This window comes from Echeneis naucrates, chromosome 3, assembly GCF_900963305.1.
Source record: "Echeneis naucrates chromosome 3, fEcheNa1.1, whole genome shotgun sequence".
Taxonomy (NCBI): Eukaryota; Metazoa; Chordata; class Actinopteri; order Carangiformes; family Echeneidae; genus Echeneis; species Echeneis naucrates.
This window is the reverse complement of record NC_042513.1, coordinates 5,117,325-5,140,941: the sequence shown is the minus strand read 5'-3', so window position 1 is coordinate 5,140,941 and position 23,617 is coordinate 5,117,325. Positions and strand designations below refer to the sequence as shown.

General features: G+C 39.4%; 2 protein-coding genes across 3 annotated transcripts in view; both read left to right on the top strand.

Annotated features, from left to right (window-relative positions):
• Nucleotides 1-5,308, top strand: part of plekha7b (pleckstrin homology domain containing, family A member 7b) — a 56,276-nt gene extending 50,968 nt beyond the window's left edge. The window contains exons 24-28 of the mRNA XM_029498051.1: nt 295-507; nt 2,206-2,433; nt 2,599-2,732; nt 2,961-3,109; nt 5,169-5,308. Coding sequence (XP_029353911.1) covers nt 295-507; nt 2,206-2,433; nt 2,599-2,732; nt 2,961-3,109; nt 5,169-5,308 — 864 coding nt within the window. The remainder of the gene's footprint in view (nt 1-294; nt 508-2,205; nt 2,434-2,598; nt 2,733-2,960; nt 3,110-5,168) is intronic.
• An 8,810-nt stretch (nt 5,309-14,118) lies between these two features.
• sox6 (SRY-box transcription factor 6) overlaps nt 14,119-23,617 on the top strand; it is a 122,013-nt gene continuing 112,514 nt past the window's right edge. For both annotated transcript variants that reach the window (XM_029497809.1, XM_029497808.1), the window contains exons 1-2: nt 14,119-14,447; nt 16,852-16,966. The gene's annotated coding sequence lies outside the window, so the exon portion shown is untranslated. The remainder of the gene's footprint in view (nt 14,448-16,851; nt 16,967-23,617) is intronic.

The following is a 23,617-nucleotide window of genomic DNA, read 5'->3' as shown; positions in this document are numbered from 1 at the left end:
AAAAGCCACAAATCTATTAGAAGTCCTTTTTTTTTTTTTTTTAATTCTTGAGAAGGAAAACAAGCTGTTATACATGCATGGCACTTTGCTTTTAATGTACAGTGTGCAGCTGATTCTCTCACTAATAATTTCAGAAAAATCTCAGATGTGAAAACCAAGCCACATACCATGTTCCTTTTGAATTCCTCATCAACGGCGTTTGTGTGCTTTTTATCATCTTGTTTGTTTTACTGTATTATCTGCCTTCTGCTGCACCTTTTGCTCCTGTTATCAACTCTCTTCCACTTCTCTCAGGAGAGGCCCAAAAGTGCCTTGGAGCGGCTGTACTCCGGGGAGCCGGCACAGCAGCAGAGGGGGAAGATGAGTGCTGATGAGCAGCTTGAGAGGATGAAGAGGCACCAGAAGGCCCTCGTACGGCAGCGCAAACGCACCCTGAGTCACGGAGACCGCCATGCTTCTTCAACCTCACGCTCATCCTCACGCCCTCTTTCCGCAGACCTGGGATCAGTATGTTACTAGAACAGTATCACACCTCACAATCTCATGCATGATGAGAACCACACTGAGAGCAGCAGTCTTCAGTAGCATCACATGCCTTTGCTCAGTCGTCAGTGTTTTGTCTGTTCCTAACATTGAAGCGTCAATAGTGATATATTGAATTAGTGCAATATTCACAATTCAATGTGATTTTTAACAGGGCTTATTTCATGCATGCTGTTTTTAGACTTTTAAGGCCTTTTAGTTTACAACTAACGTTGTGACTTGTTGAAGTAGGAAAAGCAATGGAATCATAAAGACATCTCATGGCAGTGAGGCACTATGCAGAATACAATGATGCCGAAAGTGAAACAACTAAATCGAATTTACTAATCATTATTTTTACTACTCACACTTGATTTTCCTGCTGTAAAATGGTAAAATTTTTAGTGAGCAAGGCCTAAACAGATAAAAGGTAGATGACAGTTTCTGCTTTCCAACCTGTAGCACATAAAGTATGTACACGACTGTTGGAACTATTGAAAAATGTTTTTTCTGAAGTGGAAATAATTACATTTGCAATGCATGGATCTTGCTCCTGCTTAAAATCTTTATATATGGTATGTCTTGTCTATGAAATTGATTACACACTAATACCTTATTGCCATCTGTACCTCATATTCCATTTCTGTGTATTTTTCTGATGACTCTGTTGTAGCCACTAACATTGATGATCCATCCCTCATCACGTCTACTCGCTGATCTTCACTCTTGCAGCATGCTTTCACCATCCTACCACACTTTTCTAACATGTCTCTACTCATTTAGACAGCAATGCCCCTTGTTGTTCAGTCCTGTTACGTAGTCCATTTATTTTTGGATGTTTGTATATGTGAGAGAGAGTGAGATAAATGAAGTGCCAACTTATTTTCTACTGACAAGGCATTAACATACACTGAGCAATGCCTATTTTAAACCTACTCGGCCTCATCATAGCTATTTTTCCTGCTGGAGTTATTATTATTATTTTTTGTTTGCACTGAGAGAAATAGCATCTGAGTCTTTATGGCTTGGAGCCTATTGATGATCCATTCATCACCTCCCAGAGAGTATGGTTATTCAGACAACAATAATGTTTGCTCAGTGTTTTCTTGATCTAATTAATTGTTAGTTACCCTTCTTTTTTCACATGTGAATGTTTGCAAAAAAATAAACGTTATTTTTTAATGAACACACATTGCCATGTTTTTTTTATTCATCATCTCTGTTATGTAAAAGCATACGTACTGCACGTGGTTGGTGAAACCCTCATCGGTGTGAGTGTTTGTCCTGTTTATGTCGGTGGCATTGTGCTGTCATCATTATTTCTGGTTTAGTGGGTTTACGGCATGCTCCTTTTTAAGGGCTTTCAGTTCCGTAGAAGCATGCATACTCATTTATGCATGTTCTCTCTTTTTTTCCCTCACACCCTTACACATCCACACACACTGTTTTCACTCAATTACTGTAGTTTTTATAACCATGTTAAAATACCTGTGGTAACTGCTGGGCTGTGAACTACTTGTTTAATGAAAATAAGTAAGTGAAGGCGAGTAAATAAGTGTGAAGGCAAGTGTCAGTTTTTCATTTACTTGTTAATCAGGACATCTTGTAAAATGCAAAAGCAGCAACAATTTTTTTATTTGTTTCACTGGATTCCCCCCCCCCCCCCCCGTGTGTGTTATCCAGTGGAAAAGAGAGCAGGAGTTTGACCTGCAGTTGCTCGAGAGGGCCGTTCAGGGGGAGGAGGCGCAGGCAGTTAGGAGTGTCCAAGGGGAGGAAAGACCTCCAGAGCACAAAGAGAGACCCCGTTCACATTCTGACGAATGGTTGACCTTCCGTTCCACAACCACAACACCTCCCACACATGAAGCTGACCTGGAACCACTAGACTACGACATGGACCTTAACAAAGAGGTAGGCTTTGGTAATATGATCAACTTAATGTCAATTCCTCAAGATGATGAAGGTCATTGCACTTATCCAGACACAAGAGTGTGTATAACTACAATCCAGAATGTACAATATTTCTCCAAGGATGACACTAGCAACTTAGATGTTAACATATACCACATTTTGTAGCTGTCGAAACCTCAGAAAGTGTTGATCCCGGAGCGCTATGTGGATTCAGAGCCTGAGGAACCTCTCAGTCCTCAGGAGGAGGAAGAGCGTCATCGCAAGGTGGAGCGAATCAAGAGCATCTTGGCAAAATCCAGGTAGGTAATGGACTAGCTTTAAAGAAAAGTGTACTGTTACTCTTTGTAGTAGTACGGACATTAAATAAAATTTAATTTCCTTTTGAGTGTCCTTAATCCCCCCCAAAAAAAATATTAGGGTGGCAAGAGTTACATGGTGCAACTAGTTACCTTTTTCGGTAAAAAAATGACTTCACAGCACTGGAGTATCATATTATTAACAGTCATGTCTGTATGTCCATGGGATAGTGTGCAAAACCTAGCACCAACAGTTACTGTGGACAAGCCAGAAGTGGGAGTGGTGGCACTGGACTCAGCTCTGCAGGAGCAGGAGAGGATCATCACCATGTCCTATGCTCTCGCCTCCGAGGCATCTCTCAAGAGCAAACTAGTCGCAGGTCGGTCATTCACTTCAACTTTGATTACACTGTGCTCATTTCAGGTCACTGTTCATTCTGCATCTTTGCTTTATAAAGGAGTGTAAAAATCATTGTTACTTACAGAAATAATTACTGTATCTGAGTTTTTACGGGGGGTTTGACAGTTTCTGTAAAATGTTCCCAGCATCAAATTGACATCTTTTGATTGAAGAGACTACGAAGAGAGGGGGAGAGAGAAGCAGTCTTTCAAGAAAGTTGGATTGATGGAGTGGAGATGAAAAGGGCGCAAGGTGCAGAGTCAAGCAATAAGGCTGTTCATTTCCTAATAACTGAACATTATTCCTTATTAAGAACTCCGATATTCTCTAATTGCAATCCATATAAAGTCTTTGAAAAAGGGGAGGAATCGCTGGATGAGGCCATTTTGTGTGCTGATCAATGATCCAACTTTACTCTCTCTCTGTGCATACCATTCCTTCTGCTTTGAATGTAGCTCTGAACCTGCATAAAAGCCACTGCACTCACTTTTCATCTCTTTCATATTCTACAGCAGGCAGACAGGTTCATTTTCACTGTAGCTGCAGCAGATTGTCAGTCTGACTGCCTCGTTCACGCACACACACACACACATTTGCGCACATATATCTGTCACACACAGTAACACTCAAGCTGTCAGCATGTGTGGAAGCTTAATATGCACATTGAGGCAAAGTCAACAATTCTAATATTATTTTAGCATAGAGAAATGTCAGAGACTATAACTGCTGGCATCTTGTTAGTGGTGCACCAATAGCTTTCCCTCCTCTTGGCATAGAGTAGCATAGCTGGTGCACTGAATTAAAAGAAAGATTCATTTTGACTTTATTATGCATCGGGCATAAAATCAGGACATAATGCAATGCATAATCCTCAGCTCCACAACTACTGTATATATTTAAAAGGTACAAGCAAATTATTCAATGTGTTTTTCTGAACAAGTCAATAATGTTTAATTGTATAATTAGTTGTTGGAAATATTGACAAGAAATATTTGATTGTGTGCCAGAAAAAAAATCTAAAATGTAAAAATGATGTAATGTAAATGATGATGACTTGTTTATGTAACTAAACATTCATTTATTTTTTTAAGCTGATGCCATGTCGAGATGATAAAGCTCAAAGGTCTGTCTGCACTGATGGATCCCTCTATATTCCTGAGTATATCCAGGGCATCTTAATCGTTACTATGATCAAGTTATTTTTCCAGCAATACTGCCAAACTAGTTTGACATTTTTAGATCAAATAATTTAGCATTTGGGGGTTTTAGACCAAAAATGTGAAAAGACACAACAATTATGATGAATGAATGACGAAGGTGACATTTGCCCTCTGGAAAGAAATTTTTTTCTATTAGCAGTTTAGAATAAATTGATGACCTAAAAATGAGATTTACATTTTTTATTGCTTTTCGGAAAATAATGAAAAAAGCTGCTGAAGTTTTCTGGTACAAAAGGTGATATCTTTGAGTGAATCGTACAAAACACAGATACATGTAAAGTAACCTATAACACAGAGAAATGCAGCACATCTTCACACTGAAGCATATTCTGGGCCTTTCCAGATCATTTCTTAAAATGATCAGCCACTAAAAACTCCACCTGACTGTCGATCAGTTGATCAGCTCCATGAGCTCCATGATAGCTATCCAATATATCGGGCAGATCATTCAGCAGGCCTGCCTCATGGCGTGAATTAGAATGGAAATTTTCTGCCAATGTGATGAAGTACTTTGATGTGTCAGGTATTTATTTATTGCTTTGACAAAAAATTACATTAATCTTTTCCCTTCAACCAAAAATGAAAAATTTAAAGTGACTTTCTAAAACATAACAAAAAGCCAAATGGAATGATATTAGATTGCATTCACACACACTGTCATTATATGTCGCGCACAGTTAGTGTTACTTAAGCTTAATCACAGTCATAGTTGTGTATCCTTCCAGAAAACATTGTGCGTCTCTGTGCCAGAACTGGCCACTTGACTAACAACCAATGTTGTTCTCTCCTTTCTCTTTTCCCACTGTCCTCTCCTCATAGTTCCACCACAGGCTAACATCCCCACACCTCCTCCCCTACCTCCTCCTCCTCCAACTCCTCCTCCACCTCCTCCTCTTCCTCCCATATCTCTGGCACCTCCCTCTCCTCTAAGCAACGGAATTCACTACACGTTTGTCTAATCTGAGACACAAAGTAAGGCCTAACCGCATGTTTTATGTCACTAATGTTATCGTAGCTGCACTAATCCTTTCTAGGGCTCCTGTGTGCTTCGCACCGCGCTCAGTGCTTACTGTTCTGTTGTGTTTTAGGAAGCACATCTTGTTTAGGTTTGGGAAGGACTGCTTCTGAGCCTATTATAATCAACACAAACATATGCAGGCACTCCGCTCATCCCACTGTGATAATTGTGTGTAATTTTTTTTTTCTTTTTGTATCACTGCCAAAATATTTATGGATGGTTGAGGAAAGAAAAGGTTGAGAAGAACATGACTGTTTGTAGCATTGTGTATAATTAACAAAAGAGACACTTTTTGATTTAGCACCTTGACAGTTCAGTAGTCAGCACAGCTGCATTCCTCGGCACCAATTAGCTCCCCATCTGTAGCCTGGCAGCGATATGCCGGCAACAAAACAGTAGATATCACTGCTGTTACTGTAAACACACAGAAAGGAGCCTGTCTCATTTTACCGCCTTATTAAAAACCCCACTGACAAATATAAGACCACTACATTTTCTCTCTGAATGTATAGTCTTTTTTTTTTATTATTTCTGGTGTAATTATTCTGCCTTTAGCAAAGATATTTTAAATAAGTAGCTGAATGTAGTAAATGATTGAATTGTTTTTAAGGTTCCAGCATAATCAGATGTTGATTTATGAACAGACAAATGGCAAGTGTCCATAAAACTGCATTTGACCTTTCAGTAAAATGCATGTTGCAAGAAGAAAAAGCATGGAATCTATGTTTATGGTAATGGCCAGCTTGATTAATAAATTCTCTATGTCTAACAACAGGACCTGGACTAGCATTTTATTTTATTTTTACTATTGATGATTTAAGGTTCAAGAACAAAATATAAAGAAAACCCGTGCATTATCTGATTTGGAATCACTGTCTGTCTGTTCTCTGTTTTTGTTACGATTGTTGTTCTTACTTTGTGTTTTTCTCATCACCTCTCAGCTCAAGCTATTTCTGGACACTGAGGTGCTATCCCACAATGATAACAAACAACTGGTTCCTGCAAGAAAGGAGGATTTTTGGTTGAATTCGGACATTTTCATCTGTCCACACCACATTAAAAGAACTGTGGTAAACACCTTACAGGACAACACATCCCACTGAAGAAGTGTGTTAGCGAAAATAGCACTGACTCCTTCCACTCTTTCTAGTTGCAGGCAGCAACTTTTCTGAGAAAAGCAAAGGGAGCTGCAGTGCTTATTAACTGAGTGTCTAACAAACGTTAATCTCATAATAATAAAAAAATATATATTTTCTACATATTATTGCACTTTGAATCGTATACTGTATCATGTTTCCAAGGTATGGCTGACTTGCTTTTACTTGCAGTGTGATCCCATTTGAGAACATATACGGAATTTTTGTTTGTTTGTTTGTTTTTTCCAGGTACAAAATGTTCGAAGGAGGAAGTACTAAATGTGATGGTAGTATTTTTATTAGATAATATTCTTACAGCAAACCATGTGAAATTTCATGTATATGTACCTGTAGCACTGCCAGTCCCATTTTAGCTTGCCAAAATGAATTTTATTTTTGCCTACATCAGGATGACAATAACCTTTAACATATTTTCTGTGTGCCTGGGGAAGGCTGCACAATGGAAATTTATAAAAATGTGAATATTAAAGATATTAACACAATTCCTGGTTCATCACATATGCATTTATTTCCCCGTGTTGACTTCACACTTCATATCTATCAGTCATATGTATTAAATTCTGGATTCTGTGACACTGATGGTTAGTTTTCCTCTGACATCTTGCTGAGCTATCTAATTAAAACTGGTCTAACTGAGACTGAAAGATTCAAATCAACTTTTAAAACAGAAATTGATCAAATGATCTCACAAGGCCTTAATGGTTTGTGCGCAGAAGCAACGTAGTGTTGCATCAATTCTAGACTTTTGTCTGCGTTTTCCTGCATTCTACTTCATGGGATTTGGTAATGAATACAAATGTAGTTCACACTGCCCAAAACTAATCTTTAAATTTAGTTTTTATTATTCTTACTCCTATTCAGAAATTAAACTTGAAAATTACACGAATGCGATTAAACTTTAACTGAAAAGTGTCTTTGTTCTTTATAATATTTCACTGATGTGTTTATTGACTGAATCTTTATTCTAATCATGTACAAAGCAAAAAGTACAAAATGTGCACTCATCATATCTCTGAGTTTCTCTTTGAACTTCCACATTGATTGCCTTGACCTATTAATTTTCATTCTATTATTTGAAAAAGGAACCAAACTATGGCATGCTCAAAGGAGATGAAGTTTCAATACAAAAAAGGAGAGGCTTCTTGAAATGTTTCTCAAGTTCAAAGCTTTTTTTTATCTCAAAAGAGCATTTTTAATTCCATGTATTTTCAGCCAAGAAGGTGGATTCTAATAACTCTGGATTCTGAAGTACTGAATTCATCTCTTTAAATTATGAACCATGCGTCCATTGCAATTGTAAAAGAAACCTCAAAGAATATCTGAGTCAAAAAGAAAATAATAACGTGTTAGAATAGAAAGTGTGACAACACACTTATGAACAAGCCTTGTAGTTTTCAACAAAAACATTTAGTTAGGAAAATTAATTGTGCTTCTTGCTGGTACAAATGCAGTTTAGGGTGTGACACGCAATGTGTAATGGATATAACACCCGTGCTCTCCTTCACTTGTCTGTTGTGTTGCTCCCTCACAAGTGATATCTTTATCCTTAATGGAGAGTAATTCCTTTCACTTGTCTGCATCGTGCTTTGAAAACACCTGAAAGAGAGGATGCGCCTGCCTCAGCAGCCACATCCTCTCTGCCTCCATCTCTCCTCCAGGATTGGGGCCCCACAGCGCCGGTTGGCCCTGATGGCTAGAAGACCCATCACATCCTCTCTTCTGCTTATTTTGCAATAAAATGGGATGTTTTTCCCTCCTCCAGCAAAAATTCACCCAAGACCCTCCACTGAGGATTGTGGCATTTCCATGTATTGACGTTTGGCTGGTGGTTCATATACATTTGTTATTCTATGCTCTGGACTTCAAAGAGAATGAAAGAGGGCCTATTATGCTAATTGAGTCCTGTTCTCTGAAATGCAATCAAGGCCTCACGCGTTAACCCTTAACTAAATATTTACTGGTTTTCAAATGCGAAGAGACTATGACACACACTACTTGGTTTCCTGACAAGGATGTAGTTTTGTACAAAGGAATAAATGCTAATAAATAAATAGAAGTAATTAAAATGTCTTCTTTCAAATCACAAAAAGTAAAACAGCTTCATGTCAATGTTGATTGTGCTCACAGAGTGACATTGATTACACTAAGTTTTTGACTTTTGTTACTTTTTTGCCAGCTCTATGGCTGAAAGGAATGGCCTATTGGGACCACAATGAGAAGTCTGACCTTGTTTTCAGATCCACATTGTTCACCACACTGTACTTCGGATTTGTAACCTATTCACAGTTTCCCTAGACAGGGAGAAAAAGAAAAAGGAGAAATCCTACACTGATTCCCCAGTGCTACCTATTTCCATCACATAATAATAGCTGTCAGCTGACCCAAATGTCTGAGGATTAGACTACAGTGGATACACAGTCAGTATTTTCTTTGCACACTGTGGGGCTCCAGATTGTACTCCAATTGTACAAATACAAAACTGAGGAAGCAAAGGATGCAATAGGTGCTTTGATTTCAAAATATTATTTTATGCTGTTTTATCATTTTCAAGCTCCACACATGATACATTTTCTAATATGTAAGAAATGGAATGGTGATTTGTTGAATAATTGAAGAGTTAGGAATCACTGAATATTTTTCCAAATGTCTGTGTGTACTATAAAAAGAATAGAGGGAAAGCTGAATTACAGTCATGTTACACCACACTGACCTAACTATTTGCAGGAATTATAACAATATCTTGTGGGCAATCCTTTATTTCAAAGCCATTGCGCTTGTAAAGCTGTGCTTTCACTTCAGGGATAATGCAAATGTAAAAATAATAAGCGTTGAATACTTGCTTTATTGGCTTAATATATTAAACTGTAAGAGAACACAAATCCTTGAACATAAATGATTAAGCGTGTGTTGAGATAATGCTGTTACACTTAACAATGAATTAATCTCATGTTCCTTAAACGGCTGGCTTTTACAATACCTACAGTGAATTGGGTTTTTTCCACATAAAAGAAATTGCTTTGTAAATGAACCAAATGCCCCTGGGCCTCCTCTTTAATCTCCATACACACATACACACTGAGCTAAGTGATATTTACTACATTCAGTGATGTCAGTGACAAGGCTATGAATAAGGCTTCACTCAGGTGCCCTTATGACCACTTTTTGTTTCAACACACCAGCAGAAAAACAAAAACAAAAACATTAATATTGTTTATTTAGAATTTAGGCCATTCTTCTGATGCGAATTTATGTTAAAATTATTTTTAACTCTCCATATCTTACATAGAAAGACAGAATCTTGATTGGATATCAAATAATAGCAGTACAGATTATGTATTACACGTAAACTGTCATCATATATTATTGGTCAGAGTGTATTTGTGAGTACTATAGAGTTGGTACTTGTAGTATTGTTGGCTGAGGCCGTGTGATGGTAAGTATATAATTAGAACTGGCATGTTGCACTCCTTATTTCGACATGATTAATCAGTGGTTCTCTGTTAACTTGAAAGGAAATATTAGATCCTGACTAAACTTTGATGAAATCCAGAGTTGCAAGTAAGAGATTTGGGTCAACTAATGAGAACAGAGCGTCCCACTTTGCAAGTCCAATTGGGAGAGAGAGGATTTGCATGTATGCAAATAGTGTTTGAGTTAATTGCATAACTTGGCATTCGATTATGACAAAGATTTATTTATTCATTTATTTGTTTGTTTTCTCGTGGAAGCTAGTCCTTTATGTCTGGACCGTGTCAGTGGATCAGACCGCTGTCTGAACGATGGTGACAGGTCAGAGTGTCCTCAGACGTTTATGTTGGCTTTTATCATTTCTTGTGACTGTTACACATTCACACCGCACAGAGCACACAACACAGATTCAGGACAGAGCTTCTGTTTGAGCTGGAAGATTGTTTACAAAATAACACGGCCTGTATTCACATTCAGAAACTACACATTTAAAGAAAGAACGATACACTAAATTCATCCAGGCTTTTTCCAGTCATTTATTGTGCTCACTGTCACTTGGGAGGGGGGCTGAACTGAGCTGCTCAAATGTTTTTCCTCAGCTGCCATATAATCTCTTCAGTATTCTTCACACACTTTAAGTACAGCAAATAGGTTAAGATTACACTTTGAACTTGTGTGATGACTAAGGTCTTTAGGCACAGGCTTATAGCAATTTCACATTATATTAAAAGTCATTTATGAACTGTTCATGTGCACTGCATATGAACAGCCCCTTTTAAATGTATTTAAAAGGACTGATTATAACTACAACATGGTTATTCACTGTTTTCAAATGTACATGATCTGCTGCGTTCTTGACAATAAACCCTTTGGTGAATTTTTTATGAACTGCATCATTGTGTGTATATGGCATACCTGCTTCTTATAAATAATTAATAGGGAGTTAGTATAATGTGTCACTTTACCCCAGGTCCTGACACATCTTACCCTTAAATGGTTTCATACTCAAAGGTTGAAAGTAGAACTTTCATAGTCTTCTTTTCTATTGCAGATAATTATTAATCATCTTGGAGAATACCAATCACTGGAGTTCTAAGCATGAATCAGCTGCACACCTTTGAAACCTGCTCAGTCTGCAATGTAATCAAAGCACCCTCCCCAAACCCCCACCCACCATCCTCACTCACTGAATGAATGGTGTTCTGTAATTAACCATGCAGAACAGGAGAAGAACACATGTTAATTTAATGTAACAAAAATGTTGATTTTCATGCACTCTCTTTTTCAAATATTTATGGGCCAGACTTGAATTGCAAGATGCATCAAAGACTCACAGGGTATGCAAATGTGTCTGCCTTACCACCCAACAAGTTGGACTGTCTTTTACTCTTCACTCTGCCTTCATGCACAACCATCTGAGTATAAAGAGGAAGCCATTACAGTCACCTCTGTAAAAATAGTATAGCCTATATTTGTGTTTTGAGAACTATCCAGCACCCCCTGGCACCTGCTCAGCTGCACCCATAAGCAATTTTTCACTGGTTTAAGCATGGCAATAAATACCACATTAGGCTAATTTAATGGCTCGTGGCCTTTTGAGACACGTCTTGTTCTTATGATGCAGATCAGACTAAAAACGTGAAAGCAATAAAAATGTAGTGCAAAAGCTTGAGCCCTTAGAGGGAATGGTTTTACATATCTTTACCATGAGCTTGTATCAGGGTTCAGTGGAGTGCTAAAGAAATTCTAAATAATGCCAAGCTCTTCAAAGTTCCCACTGAAAGATGCGGAAGGCTGTGGCTCAGGTCTAGTTTTGTCTCTTGTGCAGTCATTTGACGTCTGCAGGGCAGGCGATATTCGCAGGCGTTTCTCTCAGTGTCCAAAAGGTGGCGCATGAGACACGTCAAACGGGCTTCTGAGTCCGCAAAGTCCGCTCCTACATGAGGCACATTCACAGCAGAAAGCATATATGAATAACCATGCATGGCTCTGAAGCATACAGTGTCATATTGTTCCAGGACGCTTCATGCTTTCACCATATAGAGCTGTCTGAATGCTCTGCCAATAAAGTGAGTGACAGGTGTTAGACTCCTTTAGTTTCACAGTGCTGCATCTGAGGACGCACTCCGGTTAACACAACAGAAAAAGTTTCTTTTCTAAAGGTAGGATTCTTTCTTTCCCTCTTTCTGTCTTTAATCTCCACGCATATTGCAGCACGTACACTCACAAACTGTGCGGGACGAGCAGTTCCGCGCTGCAGAGGACAAACAGGGCAGCCTAAACTTTGAGCTGGAGCAAAGTGACTGCAGCGCAGACTGAAGCTGCGGCGACGCGCGGCTGGTCGCTGCGAAGCTGCTTGGATGGAGATTTGGAGCGTTTTTACTTCAGCTTCACCAAAAAGACAGACAAAGTGAATGGAGTCTGGTCTGTGTGGTGGATGAGTTCTGCGGTCAATTCTCTCTCTCTCTCTCTCTCTCTCTGTCACTTTCTCCCTCCCTCCGTCTGTCTCTCTTTCTGTTTCTCCTCCCTCCTAAAGCTCTGTGTGACTGCAGTTAACAATCTGAATTCTCTCCTGCTGTCTTATCTCTTTGTAAGTAACTTTCTTATTTCTCCTGTGCGACACTTGATAGTCTTGGCTGTTCTGACACTTATGCTGGCTGATAGTGGGCTGCTGCTGTAATGTGTGTCTGTCTTAAATTCCCTGTTTAGGTCTGTCACAAATTTCTGCAGTTGATTTGTAGATGACAACTTTTCCGTCAGATCAGTTGTTGGTTCCTCTCTGATGTGCACGGCTCTGTTGTAGTTTCTTTTGTGTGTTTGACGTCTGCAGGCCTCCTCCAGGCTCAGCTGATCTTTTGAAGCAAATGCTCATGGAGCACAGAGAATTGTCTCATTGTAAAAGCGTCTGTTTTGGCAAGTAATCGCAACCTCTGGGCTCCCCGGGGCAGACCTCTGAAATAATTTCAGACACCGTCTTAAAATATAAGACAGAATTTCAATGGATTTACGAACTGGTCTAACACAATATTAGCTGAATGTTCATCTATCTAATTGAGCCATATTATTGATTATTTTGGCAAAAAGGTTCTAAGATTTTTTAAGCAAAACGTAAAACAAATAAATGTATCAATCATTGCAGGTTAACACGAAACGTAATGCTAGAAAATGACATTTTCTTTTAAACGCAAAACTTATTTATTTGAACAATTATTTGACCAATTACACACATTTTTATTTCTAAAATCGGTCTTTTAATTTAAATTCCGTCACTCTCAAAACATCTGTCTTTTATTTCTGCCATTTTCTTTAAATGCAATAAATCAATGATCTAATAATTATATTGTGAAGGGGTAGAAGAAGAATAAAACGCCAGAATAATAATGACCAGAATAACGTAGAATGAATTGAACATGTATATTTCTAAGATAATCTATCACAAATAATTATTTTAAAATCTAGAAAAGCTGAGGTGTATAGTGTGACTTCTAGTCCATGAAATTTTGCAAATCAATGAAGGGAAGCTGTCGATTTCCGGATGGTGTGCAAATCAAAATTTCATCTTATGACAATCTAAAAAAGTGCATTGGTTTAATGTTGGCATGTTTTTGATTGAACTGATGCAAATAAAACCAGGATAGTCCCTGAACCATTCCTCTACTTCTCTCATCTGCTCTCATCGTCTCACTTTAGCCGAATAATGCGTTTTCATCTCAACAAACTTTGAATTAAAAAAGCAACAACTTTCATTTAAGTTGAAAAGATCTTTTTGTCTGAAGCAAAAATACAATTCTAAAAAATATATTTAAAAAAAAAAAAGTCTGATCAAATGTAGTGTGTCTAAAAGGAGAAAGGTCGCCTTTAACTTAGCAGTCGGTGTGCAGCCTTAAAGTGATGCTCATTTAAGTAAGCTTATTAAACTGACTAAACTGCGGGCAGCAACAACCATCCTCCCTGACTCCACTTTTATTTCACCACAAATCTCTCTCTCTACCTCTCTCTCTCTCTCTCTCTCTCTCTCTCTCTCTTCCATCTCTTGTCTGGGAGGAGGAGGGGGAGTCCTGCCTCTTTGCCTTCCTCAGATCAATGCCCTGGCCACTCACTTTCTGATGTTGCACGACGGGAAATGCTTTGAATACTAGCGACATGGCTGCGCACATTGATTGCCAAGATTGACGGCAGCTCTACCCATCGTCTTGTCTTGTCCACACACGAGAGAGAGAGAGAAAGAAAGTGAGTGAGGGAGAGAGAGAGAGACAGAGCTAAAGAACAGGTAGACTAGGCGAACAACAAAAGGTGCTTGTAGTTTTGGACAGCTGAACTTCACGGGATCCCCTCGCACAGTCGCGTGTGAGTAGACTTTAAGTTTTCACTCAACAGATAGCTCAGAGATCATTTTCTATTCCGGTTGAGTGAAAGGGACGCACTATCATCTTCTCCACGGCTCGGATTATCAAGGTAAACAACACGTTTGCAGCAGTCTTCTTATGTTATTCTGACATTTTCACCCTTTTCTCTGTCGCTGGTTTCCAAAAAAAAAAAAAAAAAAAGTCCAGCGCGCAGTCAGTGAGGCGGTCCTGTACGGTGCGCGCATTTTGTTGAGTTTTTTTTTTTTTTTTTTTTAATCAGTATTTATTTTCAGCAGAACAGATTTTAAAAGTAGTCAGTGTGTTAAGAGCTGACGGGTTCACACACTTTCTGAATGGGGGAGTGACTGTCAAACTTTAATTGTTGCCATTATGTGATGCCTCGCTTTCACCAAAACAAGCGGTCGAGTCGACAGAGGCGCTTTACGTGCGGAGGCTCCGAGGCGCTCGGCTTCAGCGAGCTGAATCAGAAAATCAGCAGCTAAAGGCTCCGAAGCGCAACTTTACCACAACTAAAGAACCCAAAGAAGACCCAAAGTCTCCAGGTTAGACATGAGCCGTCTTTCCTTTTCTTTCTTTGTTTATTTCAGCAGTGTGACGCCGTGCGAGTGGACACAAACACAGCCGGACCGCTGCTGTCACCCACACGTTTAATATTACTATCATTGTTAGAATTATTATTTTAACTCTAAACAGCGTGGGAAAACTGTTCTTCCCGAGCTGTTGAACGCTTACAGGCTGCCAGCTCTTTAGTGTCCATGTTTACATGTCCCGTAGGCTAACTTTTTAACGGCTGCTGGCAGTTTCACTTCTGTCCACAAAGCGGTACAATTCATTGACAATGACGTGCGTCCTGGTGGGTTTCCTGTCTCTGCATACGAGCAGGACAAGTTTCTGTGAAGCTTTCGCTCATGTCTCCTTATAATACCTTTCTCCTCTTTGACACTTTGAACCGCCTCTATCATATGTAGAGTTTGTCTTCTATTTGTTTTCACTTTTTTTTCTGTCAGAAAGCCCGAGTTTCTTGGCCATCTGCAGGCTGGGAATTTGTCTCTTCCCTAACTTTCTCCGGGAGGTCAGGGGAATTGACCTTTAAGGAATGCATAAGTCATAAATTAAATTCAACAATCGCAGGGCTGGTCCATTTAGAATAGATGCACTTGGTCAGCTTCCCATGTAAGCCGAAAAAGGCTGAAGCTCGGCGCTCCGGACTCAACTGACGCAACTTGGGAAAATGTGCAAGTTCAGGATAGTTTTCCTGCCCTTTGTCAGGTCGTTACACAATTCAAACAATTAATCATCACAGCTTTGGTAGAATAATAATTATTTGGATATTTTTAAAGTATCATATAAACTTATTTAATTTCTGATAATTGCATTTAATCTCTAAACCTTTTTGTTTGTTTGTTTTTTTATAGAATATACATGTCCATTGTGAAAATTAATTTCTTCAAATGTCATAACTTGTTTCCTTAAATTGAGGAAAAGTAAAATATGAGCGCAAGAGAAAGATATTAGCTGCAGAGCTGCCCCCCTTGTTTCGGGATATTTCCCCCAGGTTAACAGAGAAACAGCAGATATTTCAGGAGAAAGAGAGACATCGATGTTGTGTGTTCGCTGTTTTCTGCTCCGGCTCTACCTGTCCGTCCTCACGGACACACCTGTGGCTAATTAACCACGGGCTGACCGTCCGTCGCGCGCCACACACACACACACACACACACACAGACACAGAAAGAGAGAGAGAGAGAGAGACACAACAAACAACACACAACACACACTTTTGCCGGCAGTGAAAAGCAGCTAAAACATCAGTGTCTCTGCGGGGCGCGGAGTGAAGTTTTATCTGGGAGCTTTTCGCTGTAGCTGCCGGACGGTTTTCCTCATAAGGTAAGACCGGTCCAGGAGAGCGAGCGGGAGGAAGCCGACATGGCACATTTATAATTAGACTGCCCATTCAGCACATTGTCCTGGTGGCTATACAGGGACAGTAAGAGTTTGTGAGTGACGGCTTGTGCAGCTCAGCGGGTCGCTCACCCAAAGAGCGACTGAGCGAAAGAGTGAAAAACGGCGTTGCAGCTTTGATGCCAACGAACCGCGTTTGGCTCCTATTTAACATTTCTCACTTTTTTTTTTTTTTTTTTTTGGAATCCTTTCAAAAGGGAACCACCGGCATCTTAATTAAATGACATCGTTTGGTCACATCTTTGAAATTGTTAGGCAAAACTTTAATGTGCATTTTAACAACTGCTGAAGAGGTTTATGTGTTGATTTGATTTTTAGTAGTGGGGCCCCTTTAAATTAATTTGCTGTCTTATTCCTCAGACAGATGTGCTTGTGTTTGGCTGCAGCTTAATTGCAGTGGATTTGAACATTAGTTAACATGTAAAGACAGTGCATTTTGTTGCTGTGTTATCCTGACGGGAGTGCAGGGCACTGATGTAGTATTTATCACGTCTTCCTGACTGCCCCTGCACATTCTGTGTATTTTCTAGGACTAATCTTCGGGTGGATCTCGGGGGTGACTTGAGTTTTTGCGAGACAGAGAAAAGCACCATTTCCCACCTGGACTCAGCGCTCAGATTTAGATTCGCTCATGCTGATGTGCCAGTAAGTTCAAAGTTTCTTTTTTCTTTTTTTTTTTATTTTAGGACTTTCATTTTGGCCTGAAGCGAGATGCCACCCTGCTCGCTTTTCTAAACCTACCCTGAACTCTGTTCATGTCCAATGTCTGCCTTTCTGCAAGGTTGCAAAAGCGACTTTGATGCTGTGAATCTTTTTCTCCCCCTTCGTAATCATACTGCGCAAATGGCACAATTTCAATATTTGTTTTTCTGAAGAGAAGTGAAATGAGAAGGAAGCAGTCTTCGATATTTTTAGACAAAGTGCCACAAACTGAAAGTAGTTCGATTTTTAACTGCCCCCTCCTTTATAGGATTTGTTTACACCAAGCTCTTGTACTAGTAATTATTGGGATAAAACAAAAATGAGGAAATGGGAGAGAGCTAGACAGAAATGTTCTTGATATGATGTTTGAATAGGTTTCTAATTATTACTCCATATATTTTCAGGTTCATTGTCCATTATGGCTTTTGCTTGATGTTGTTAGTAAAGAGGGTAGTTATTCAGAGTTAATACTTGACTCAAAGAAAAAAATATCAAAGTACCTGTGTCAGAGGGGATCTGTATTTCTTTTTCCCCCCACTGCTTCAAAGAATCAGGTGCTATTTTTCACAAATTCACACACTGATGCAAATGAAAGTGTCAGTTTGTGTAGGCTTTATTTGCCGGCCTCGTTCTTCTGCTAACAGTTTCACCAGGAGTGTATCCCCCTGCAGGGAGTGACAGGTCTCTTTAATGACATTCCAACCAATTCCAGCTCACAAATGAGCAGATTTCACAGGAATGTGGATGAAGGGGAATTTTTTTATCAATATAAATTTGCACAAGGTATAGAAATACTAGTGACATGTCATCAGCAGATAGAGCAATAATACAATCAATGTTAATAATGTATGTATTTTGGAATGTAGATTATTTAATTCAAGGTCAGAGTTGTAAAGAGGCTTCACTAGTCTGTCTGTGTGTGTGTGTTTGTCCGTGTGTCCGTCACCCACTATGGGTGCATGCACAAGGAATTTCGCTGTTTACATGGATAAACACTGCAGTTTATTTTTCATTTGAAATCCCCGGATCCAAAGCTGCTCTATACAACCCGACATCATTTAGACGGCATAACTGAAACTTTACACATCATATCATGTGTAATATATGCATATGCTATGCTTTAAAGAAAGAAAGCAGTTTTGTTCCCAATGATAGCACACTACAGGGATGTGGACAGGAGGGAGAGTGGGAGAGTGTTGAGGTGGAGGGCATGCACAGGTACTTTTCGCCATCTCCAGTGGCAGAGGCAGTGGATGAGACCTGATGATAAACAAGATGAGAGGAGATAAACAGCAGCAGGCTTGGTAAAGGTAGAGGAGGGGGGTAGCAGAAGGGTGGAGGATGGCAGGAGATAATAAATGTAGCAGCACATGTTGTGACATCTGTCTTTCTAAGTGTTGTCTAATTTGCTGTGGGATATTTAAACAATGATCAAAACTGGTGGGAATATGTCATAGCAGTTTTTTTTGAGTGTGTTTCTGCGTGACAAGAAGTTCCTGATAGGTCAGTGACATGTCACTTCTGTCATGAAGTTTGAGTTTTCTTTCACAGGACACTGTGGTTTGGCGTTGCCCAGTAATCTGTGTAGCACTTGCATGCATTGACAGTGAAGTCTTCCTTTTCCATTCACCACTGTAGCATTTGCTATGATGGGTGGATTGGGTTTTTGATGACAAAGTGCTTCAGGCTAAAAGAAACACATTTGTCTTCTGTTTGGATGAAATAGGTTTGTGCTGATATGGAAGGAAATTGTGGCATTTCTCAGCTCAGTCATCAGGAGCACACAGCTGTGTATCACCTTCACCAAGTCACTGTCTTAAATGAAAAGCTATGATAATATGGAGCCAGACAGATTAATGGGAGAAGGCATAAAACATTGTAATACACCACCTATTTGAAAAAAGTATCTTCAGCTTTTACATTATACGTTGAATTTCATCCAGCTTTTTTATTTAATGTACTGTGATGGGATGAAGAGATTTTTGTTTGTATGTTTGTTTTTTTTAACACAAGTCTAATGCCAAAGATGCAATTTGGGTATATGTTATTCAGACTATTGTGCACAATACTTACAGAGCATCGACCGGGACTGGAGCAGTTTTTTTTTTTTTTTTTTTTTAATACTCTATTAGATTGCTGTGTCTCTCTGGGTGCTGTAAGTGAACAGTATTGCTAACATTAAAGGATTACAGATGAAAAAAAATCTAAATATGTGTATTTTCACAGAAACTGTATAATTGCACAAGTGACCTAAGTGGCCCATTTTGATCTGTATCATTCACTCTCCCACCAAATATGTTTTTCTCAAAATAATTGGACAATTTCTTTTAGTGCACAGCATAATTGTGCATAATTAACTTTCACTTCAAAATGCAACAGTCTGGGCTATGGTAAGTAGCCTGTGTGTGTTTGTTCTTTTTTTTTTTTTTTTTTTAAATCATACACATTAATATGTAGAATTAATTGGAAGGGTCTTGGTGGTTGCGTGTTCCTGACACAGGTCTGTGACTGTAATCAGGTGGAGGAATTGGTCGGGCTCATTGTTTTTATGAATCAGATAAAGATTTGTACAGTGGCTGTGGGAAGAGGGTTGCCTTTATTTCCATATCAAAGAGGCACACAGTGCAGCCGGGCAGTAATTAAAATGTGGTGGATTTTGGAGTCCCTGCACATGTGCGCATAAACACACACACACACACACACACACACACACACACACACACACACACACACACACACACACACACACACACACAGACAGACAGACATCCACAGACACACACAGCATATGGACCAAGGCTGTGAACTGTCAGGTTGCGTGAAAAGAGTGCAGGTGGTTAAAACTGAATAAAAAAAAAACAAGCCCCTCGCCAAAAAAAAACAAAACAAAAAAAAACGTCATGCCATTTCATGTTCAAGCATTTGGGTTCAGAATCCAGTGTGGGTTAAAAAACTTATTTTTTTTTTTTTTGTTTTGTTTGTTTGTTTGTTTTTTGTTTCAGTGGCAACCCACCCTAACCCTTTTGTTTGTAAGAGAGTTACAATACAGTAAAATTAAATAAATCACTTTGACTCAGTAAAATCTTTCACTGACTAACGTTATACCAAGTTTTCATATTAGTCACAGAAAAATTATGCTTTTCTCTATCAATTCCTCATCAATGCACACACGCGCGCGCGTGTGTGTGTGTGTGTGTGTGTGTGTCTGTATGTACACTCTAAATATATACGTGACCTTGCTGCAGAATGCTGGGATTACTAAAAACACGGAAGAAAAAGAAGCTGTGATCTTTTGCCCCAAGTGATTTATCCCCTACTGGAATCGGAGAAGCTCTGAAGACCCAAGATTGGGTCTTGTGAGTGAAAAAGGGAAAAGAGATTAGTGTAATGTGGGCTTTTGGGCCGCCAATGTACAGAAGTATCACAACAAGCGTTTTCCTTGTGATCCCTGACATTGTGATCAGGCCATCCCTTGGTAACCCACTGCCTTAGAAAGTGTTAAATATCACTTGAGCCAGCATAGGCAACTGCAACACTGCAGGTTTTCATGTAAATGTAATGGGAGAGAGGACCTTAAAACCTTATCCTTCAGCAAAGGAAATGCAGTGCGATTACAGCATGGAGCACACGCCTAATTTGAATGGCTTATTTTTTCTGAACAACCCTATTGGAGAAAAAAAACCCATCATCATTATTTCAACATTTAGGCTTGAACATAAGTCACAAAGATGCAATCAGTGACCAACAGACAAAAACTATATCATTGATCCTGCTTTGTAAAGTTTTTATGTGCTCCATAGAAGGTAGCTATTTCTGTGTCCAAGTTACACAGGTCTTTACTGTCTGTAAAAGCTGAACAATTACACATCATCCAGTTGGTGGTGGAGTTTGACAGCCGGCTTGATATTTGCCAGCTTGATCTGACATGAGATGTAAAATATTCTCCTCAGTAATGGCTAAGCCAGCCAATCTGGCGTCTTTACTCTGTGGTCCAGCCTTTAGGATGCTGGGAGCCGATGTGTTGGCACCAACTGTTTTTAAAATCAGTCTGGAAACTTGGTTGTGTGTGTATGTGCAAACTCTTGAACAATTTGTGAATTTAAACACATTAAACTGGATGTTGTCTACTTTAGTATGTGCTGAAGTGACATGGCCATGATGAGCAATTCTACCACAATGTGGCACTTTGACCTTTGTGACAGAAAAGTGGTCCAGATATTTGGTTATTTCTGTTTGAATACATCTGATTCAAGTACAAATGCAATACTTAAGATATAACTTCATCAAAAAAGAAAAACATCCACCATTAATTTATAAATGACCATCTTTCATATTTACACAAATGTAAATGGAGATTAAACTTACATTCAGCTCCAACTTGTTCCTTTCGTAATACCACATCAACATGGAAACTCATGGCATCATGGAGCAGCTACTGTGACATCTGAAGCAGGAAGAAAAGTTATGGAAAAGAAAAAAAAATTGGGCCAGAACTCAGATTCCCAAAAGTTTTTCCTGTGGAAAATGCTAATGTAAGATGCCAAAAATAAATCAAAGTGACAAAGATGGAAGGGAGAGGAGTAGTTGGAGATGGTCTTGTGGCTAAATTTATGATGAACTTTGTGATGAACCATTGCATCTCTTCTTGTTCAGGTCTTTTGTTATCTTTCTGAATAATTCCTTTTTAGCAGACTTGGATGTGTTACAAGGCTTTGCCCTTAATGTGCAGTATGAGAAAATGGCTTCAGCAGACCGAACCACAAGCTTTCTCTTGGCCTCTGTCTGTCTTTGTTATCCTCTCCTACTCTTTTGAGTCGAGGAAGGGGGTAAATTTTCTGTGACACAAGACAGAAATAACAATGTTAGTGTTTGTGTTGCCACAGACCTCTCTGGTGATGTGTAAGTGGATCAAACCACACATCTGGTGAATTTTTCACAAGGGAAATCTTTACTATTTTGAAGGTAATGCAGACTACTGTGGGACTTGTTGGACGTCAGAGTAGCAGCTGATGTTCCCATTTTGTTGGTGGCTAAATGGCACATGGATTTGTGACTTTAACCAGCACCCATGCATCTTGACTGCAGGGATGATTGCCATTATAACCATAAGCATAACCAAGACAGTCATGTTGGAAAAATCAAATTTCAGTGAACAGTCATCAGGTTGTCCAATAATGGTCAATATATTATCATACATAGTGTACATACAAGTGCAGCCTTTGGTGAGGAAAAGCCAGAAAGCCTGACTCACCGTTCAAAGAGAAAGAGCCAAAGAAAGAACCGACTGTGATAATCACTTTCTTGAATGGGACTAAAAAAGAGAAATCTGCTGAAATGATAGAGAAAGCTTGTGGTTTGGCCCATGCAGTAAATTTCCCATGAGCGTCTTTGACAATCTGAGGGGAAAGCCACTCTGGCACACGCCACTCGCCCACATACAATACACACAGGCACACAAACACAGAGTGCTGTTTCTGCCAGGCAGTATGGGTGTAAAAACCTCTGGGAGAGGGCTGATCTAAAGGAGGATGATTGACAAGAGGTGGAAGAAGACTAGACTGGAGGACCAGGGGAAGATGGGTGGGGTTGTCCTGTTCTCGTTCTGTTTTCCACTTGACAAAACAGTCTATAAAATCTGTAAAACCTTTGCTGAGGAGAGTGGAATTGTGGAAGTAGGAAAGAGCAAAAATGTTCAGATTTTGACAAAGACAGATTGTTTGGTATATTTAGGAATATTATGTGACCACAGCTAATGACCCTGCAGATTGCATATAAAATCTATAAAAATATCTAAAAAGCTCATGCAACTCATTTGCAAAAGCAGTTCATATCCTCCATCAATGGGTCTTCGCAGAGTTAGATTCTTAGACCACTATGTAAAGTTACAGGGAGGAGGTCATGGTGGCTCGCCATGCATATGACTTTCAATCCGGAGACAGTGGTGTGCGTCCCATCAAAGTCAACTTTCTTTATCATCTACCGTGATCCCAATGTTTCTCCCAACCTCAATGAAGTGTTGTAGTTGTCCAACCTAAACCATAATATACTAAGCATAACCACAGTGTTTCCAGAATTCTAACCAAGTGCTTTGATTAGGTATCTATAAAAATTTTTTATTGTGCGTTAGTTGCCAGGAGTTTGTAGTGAAAACAAACAAAGAACATTGAAACTCTTTGCAGCAAGGTTCGGTGTAAAGATTTCGATATGTTAATAAAACAAACCAACAAACAAAAAAATCTTGAAAGGATGAATGAAAAAATATTCTGTCGTCATCACATTTCCTTGAAAATGTTATTACCGACTGTAAATTAGATGTATGTGAACACATACTGTAGAAGACGGAGTTGGACCACCGCAGTCAGATGCTTGCTTGCTTAGGCGCATGCAGCACAGATAACGGCTTTATGTCCTTGGTTAGGGGTGGGGTTGAGGGTAAACTGGGGAGGTACAATATTCTTCCTCATCCTCAGCAAAGCTAAATTTATTGGTTACCATCTGCAGGGTGGAGGAGTTTGGGTTGTGGCCAGGCCAAAGAAAGGCTTCTAATTAAAGAGTCATCATTATCAACTTGTGGTCAGTGATCATCATCCCCAA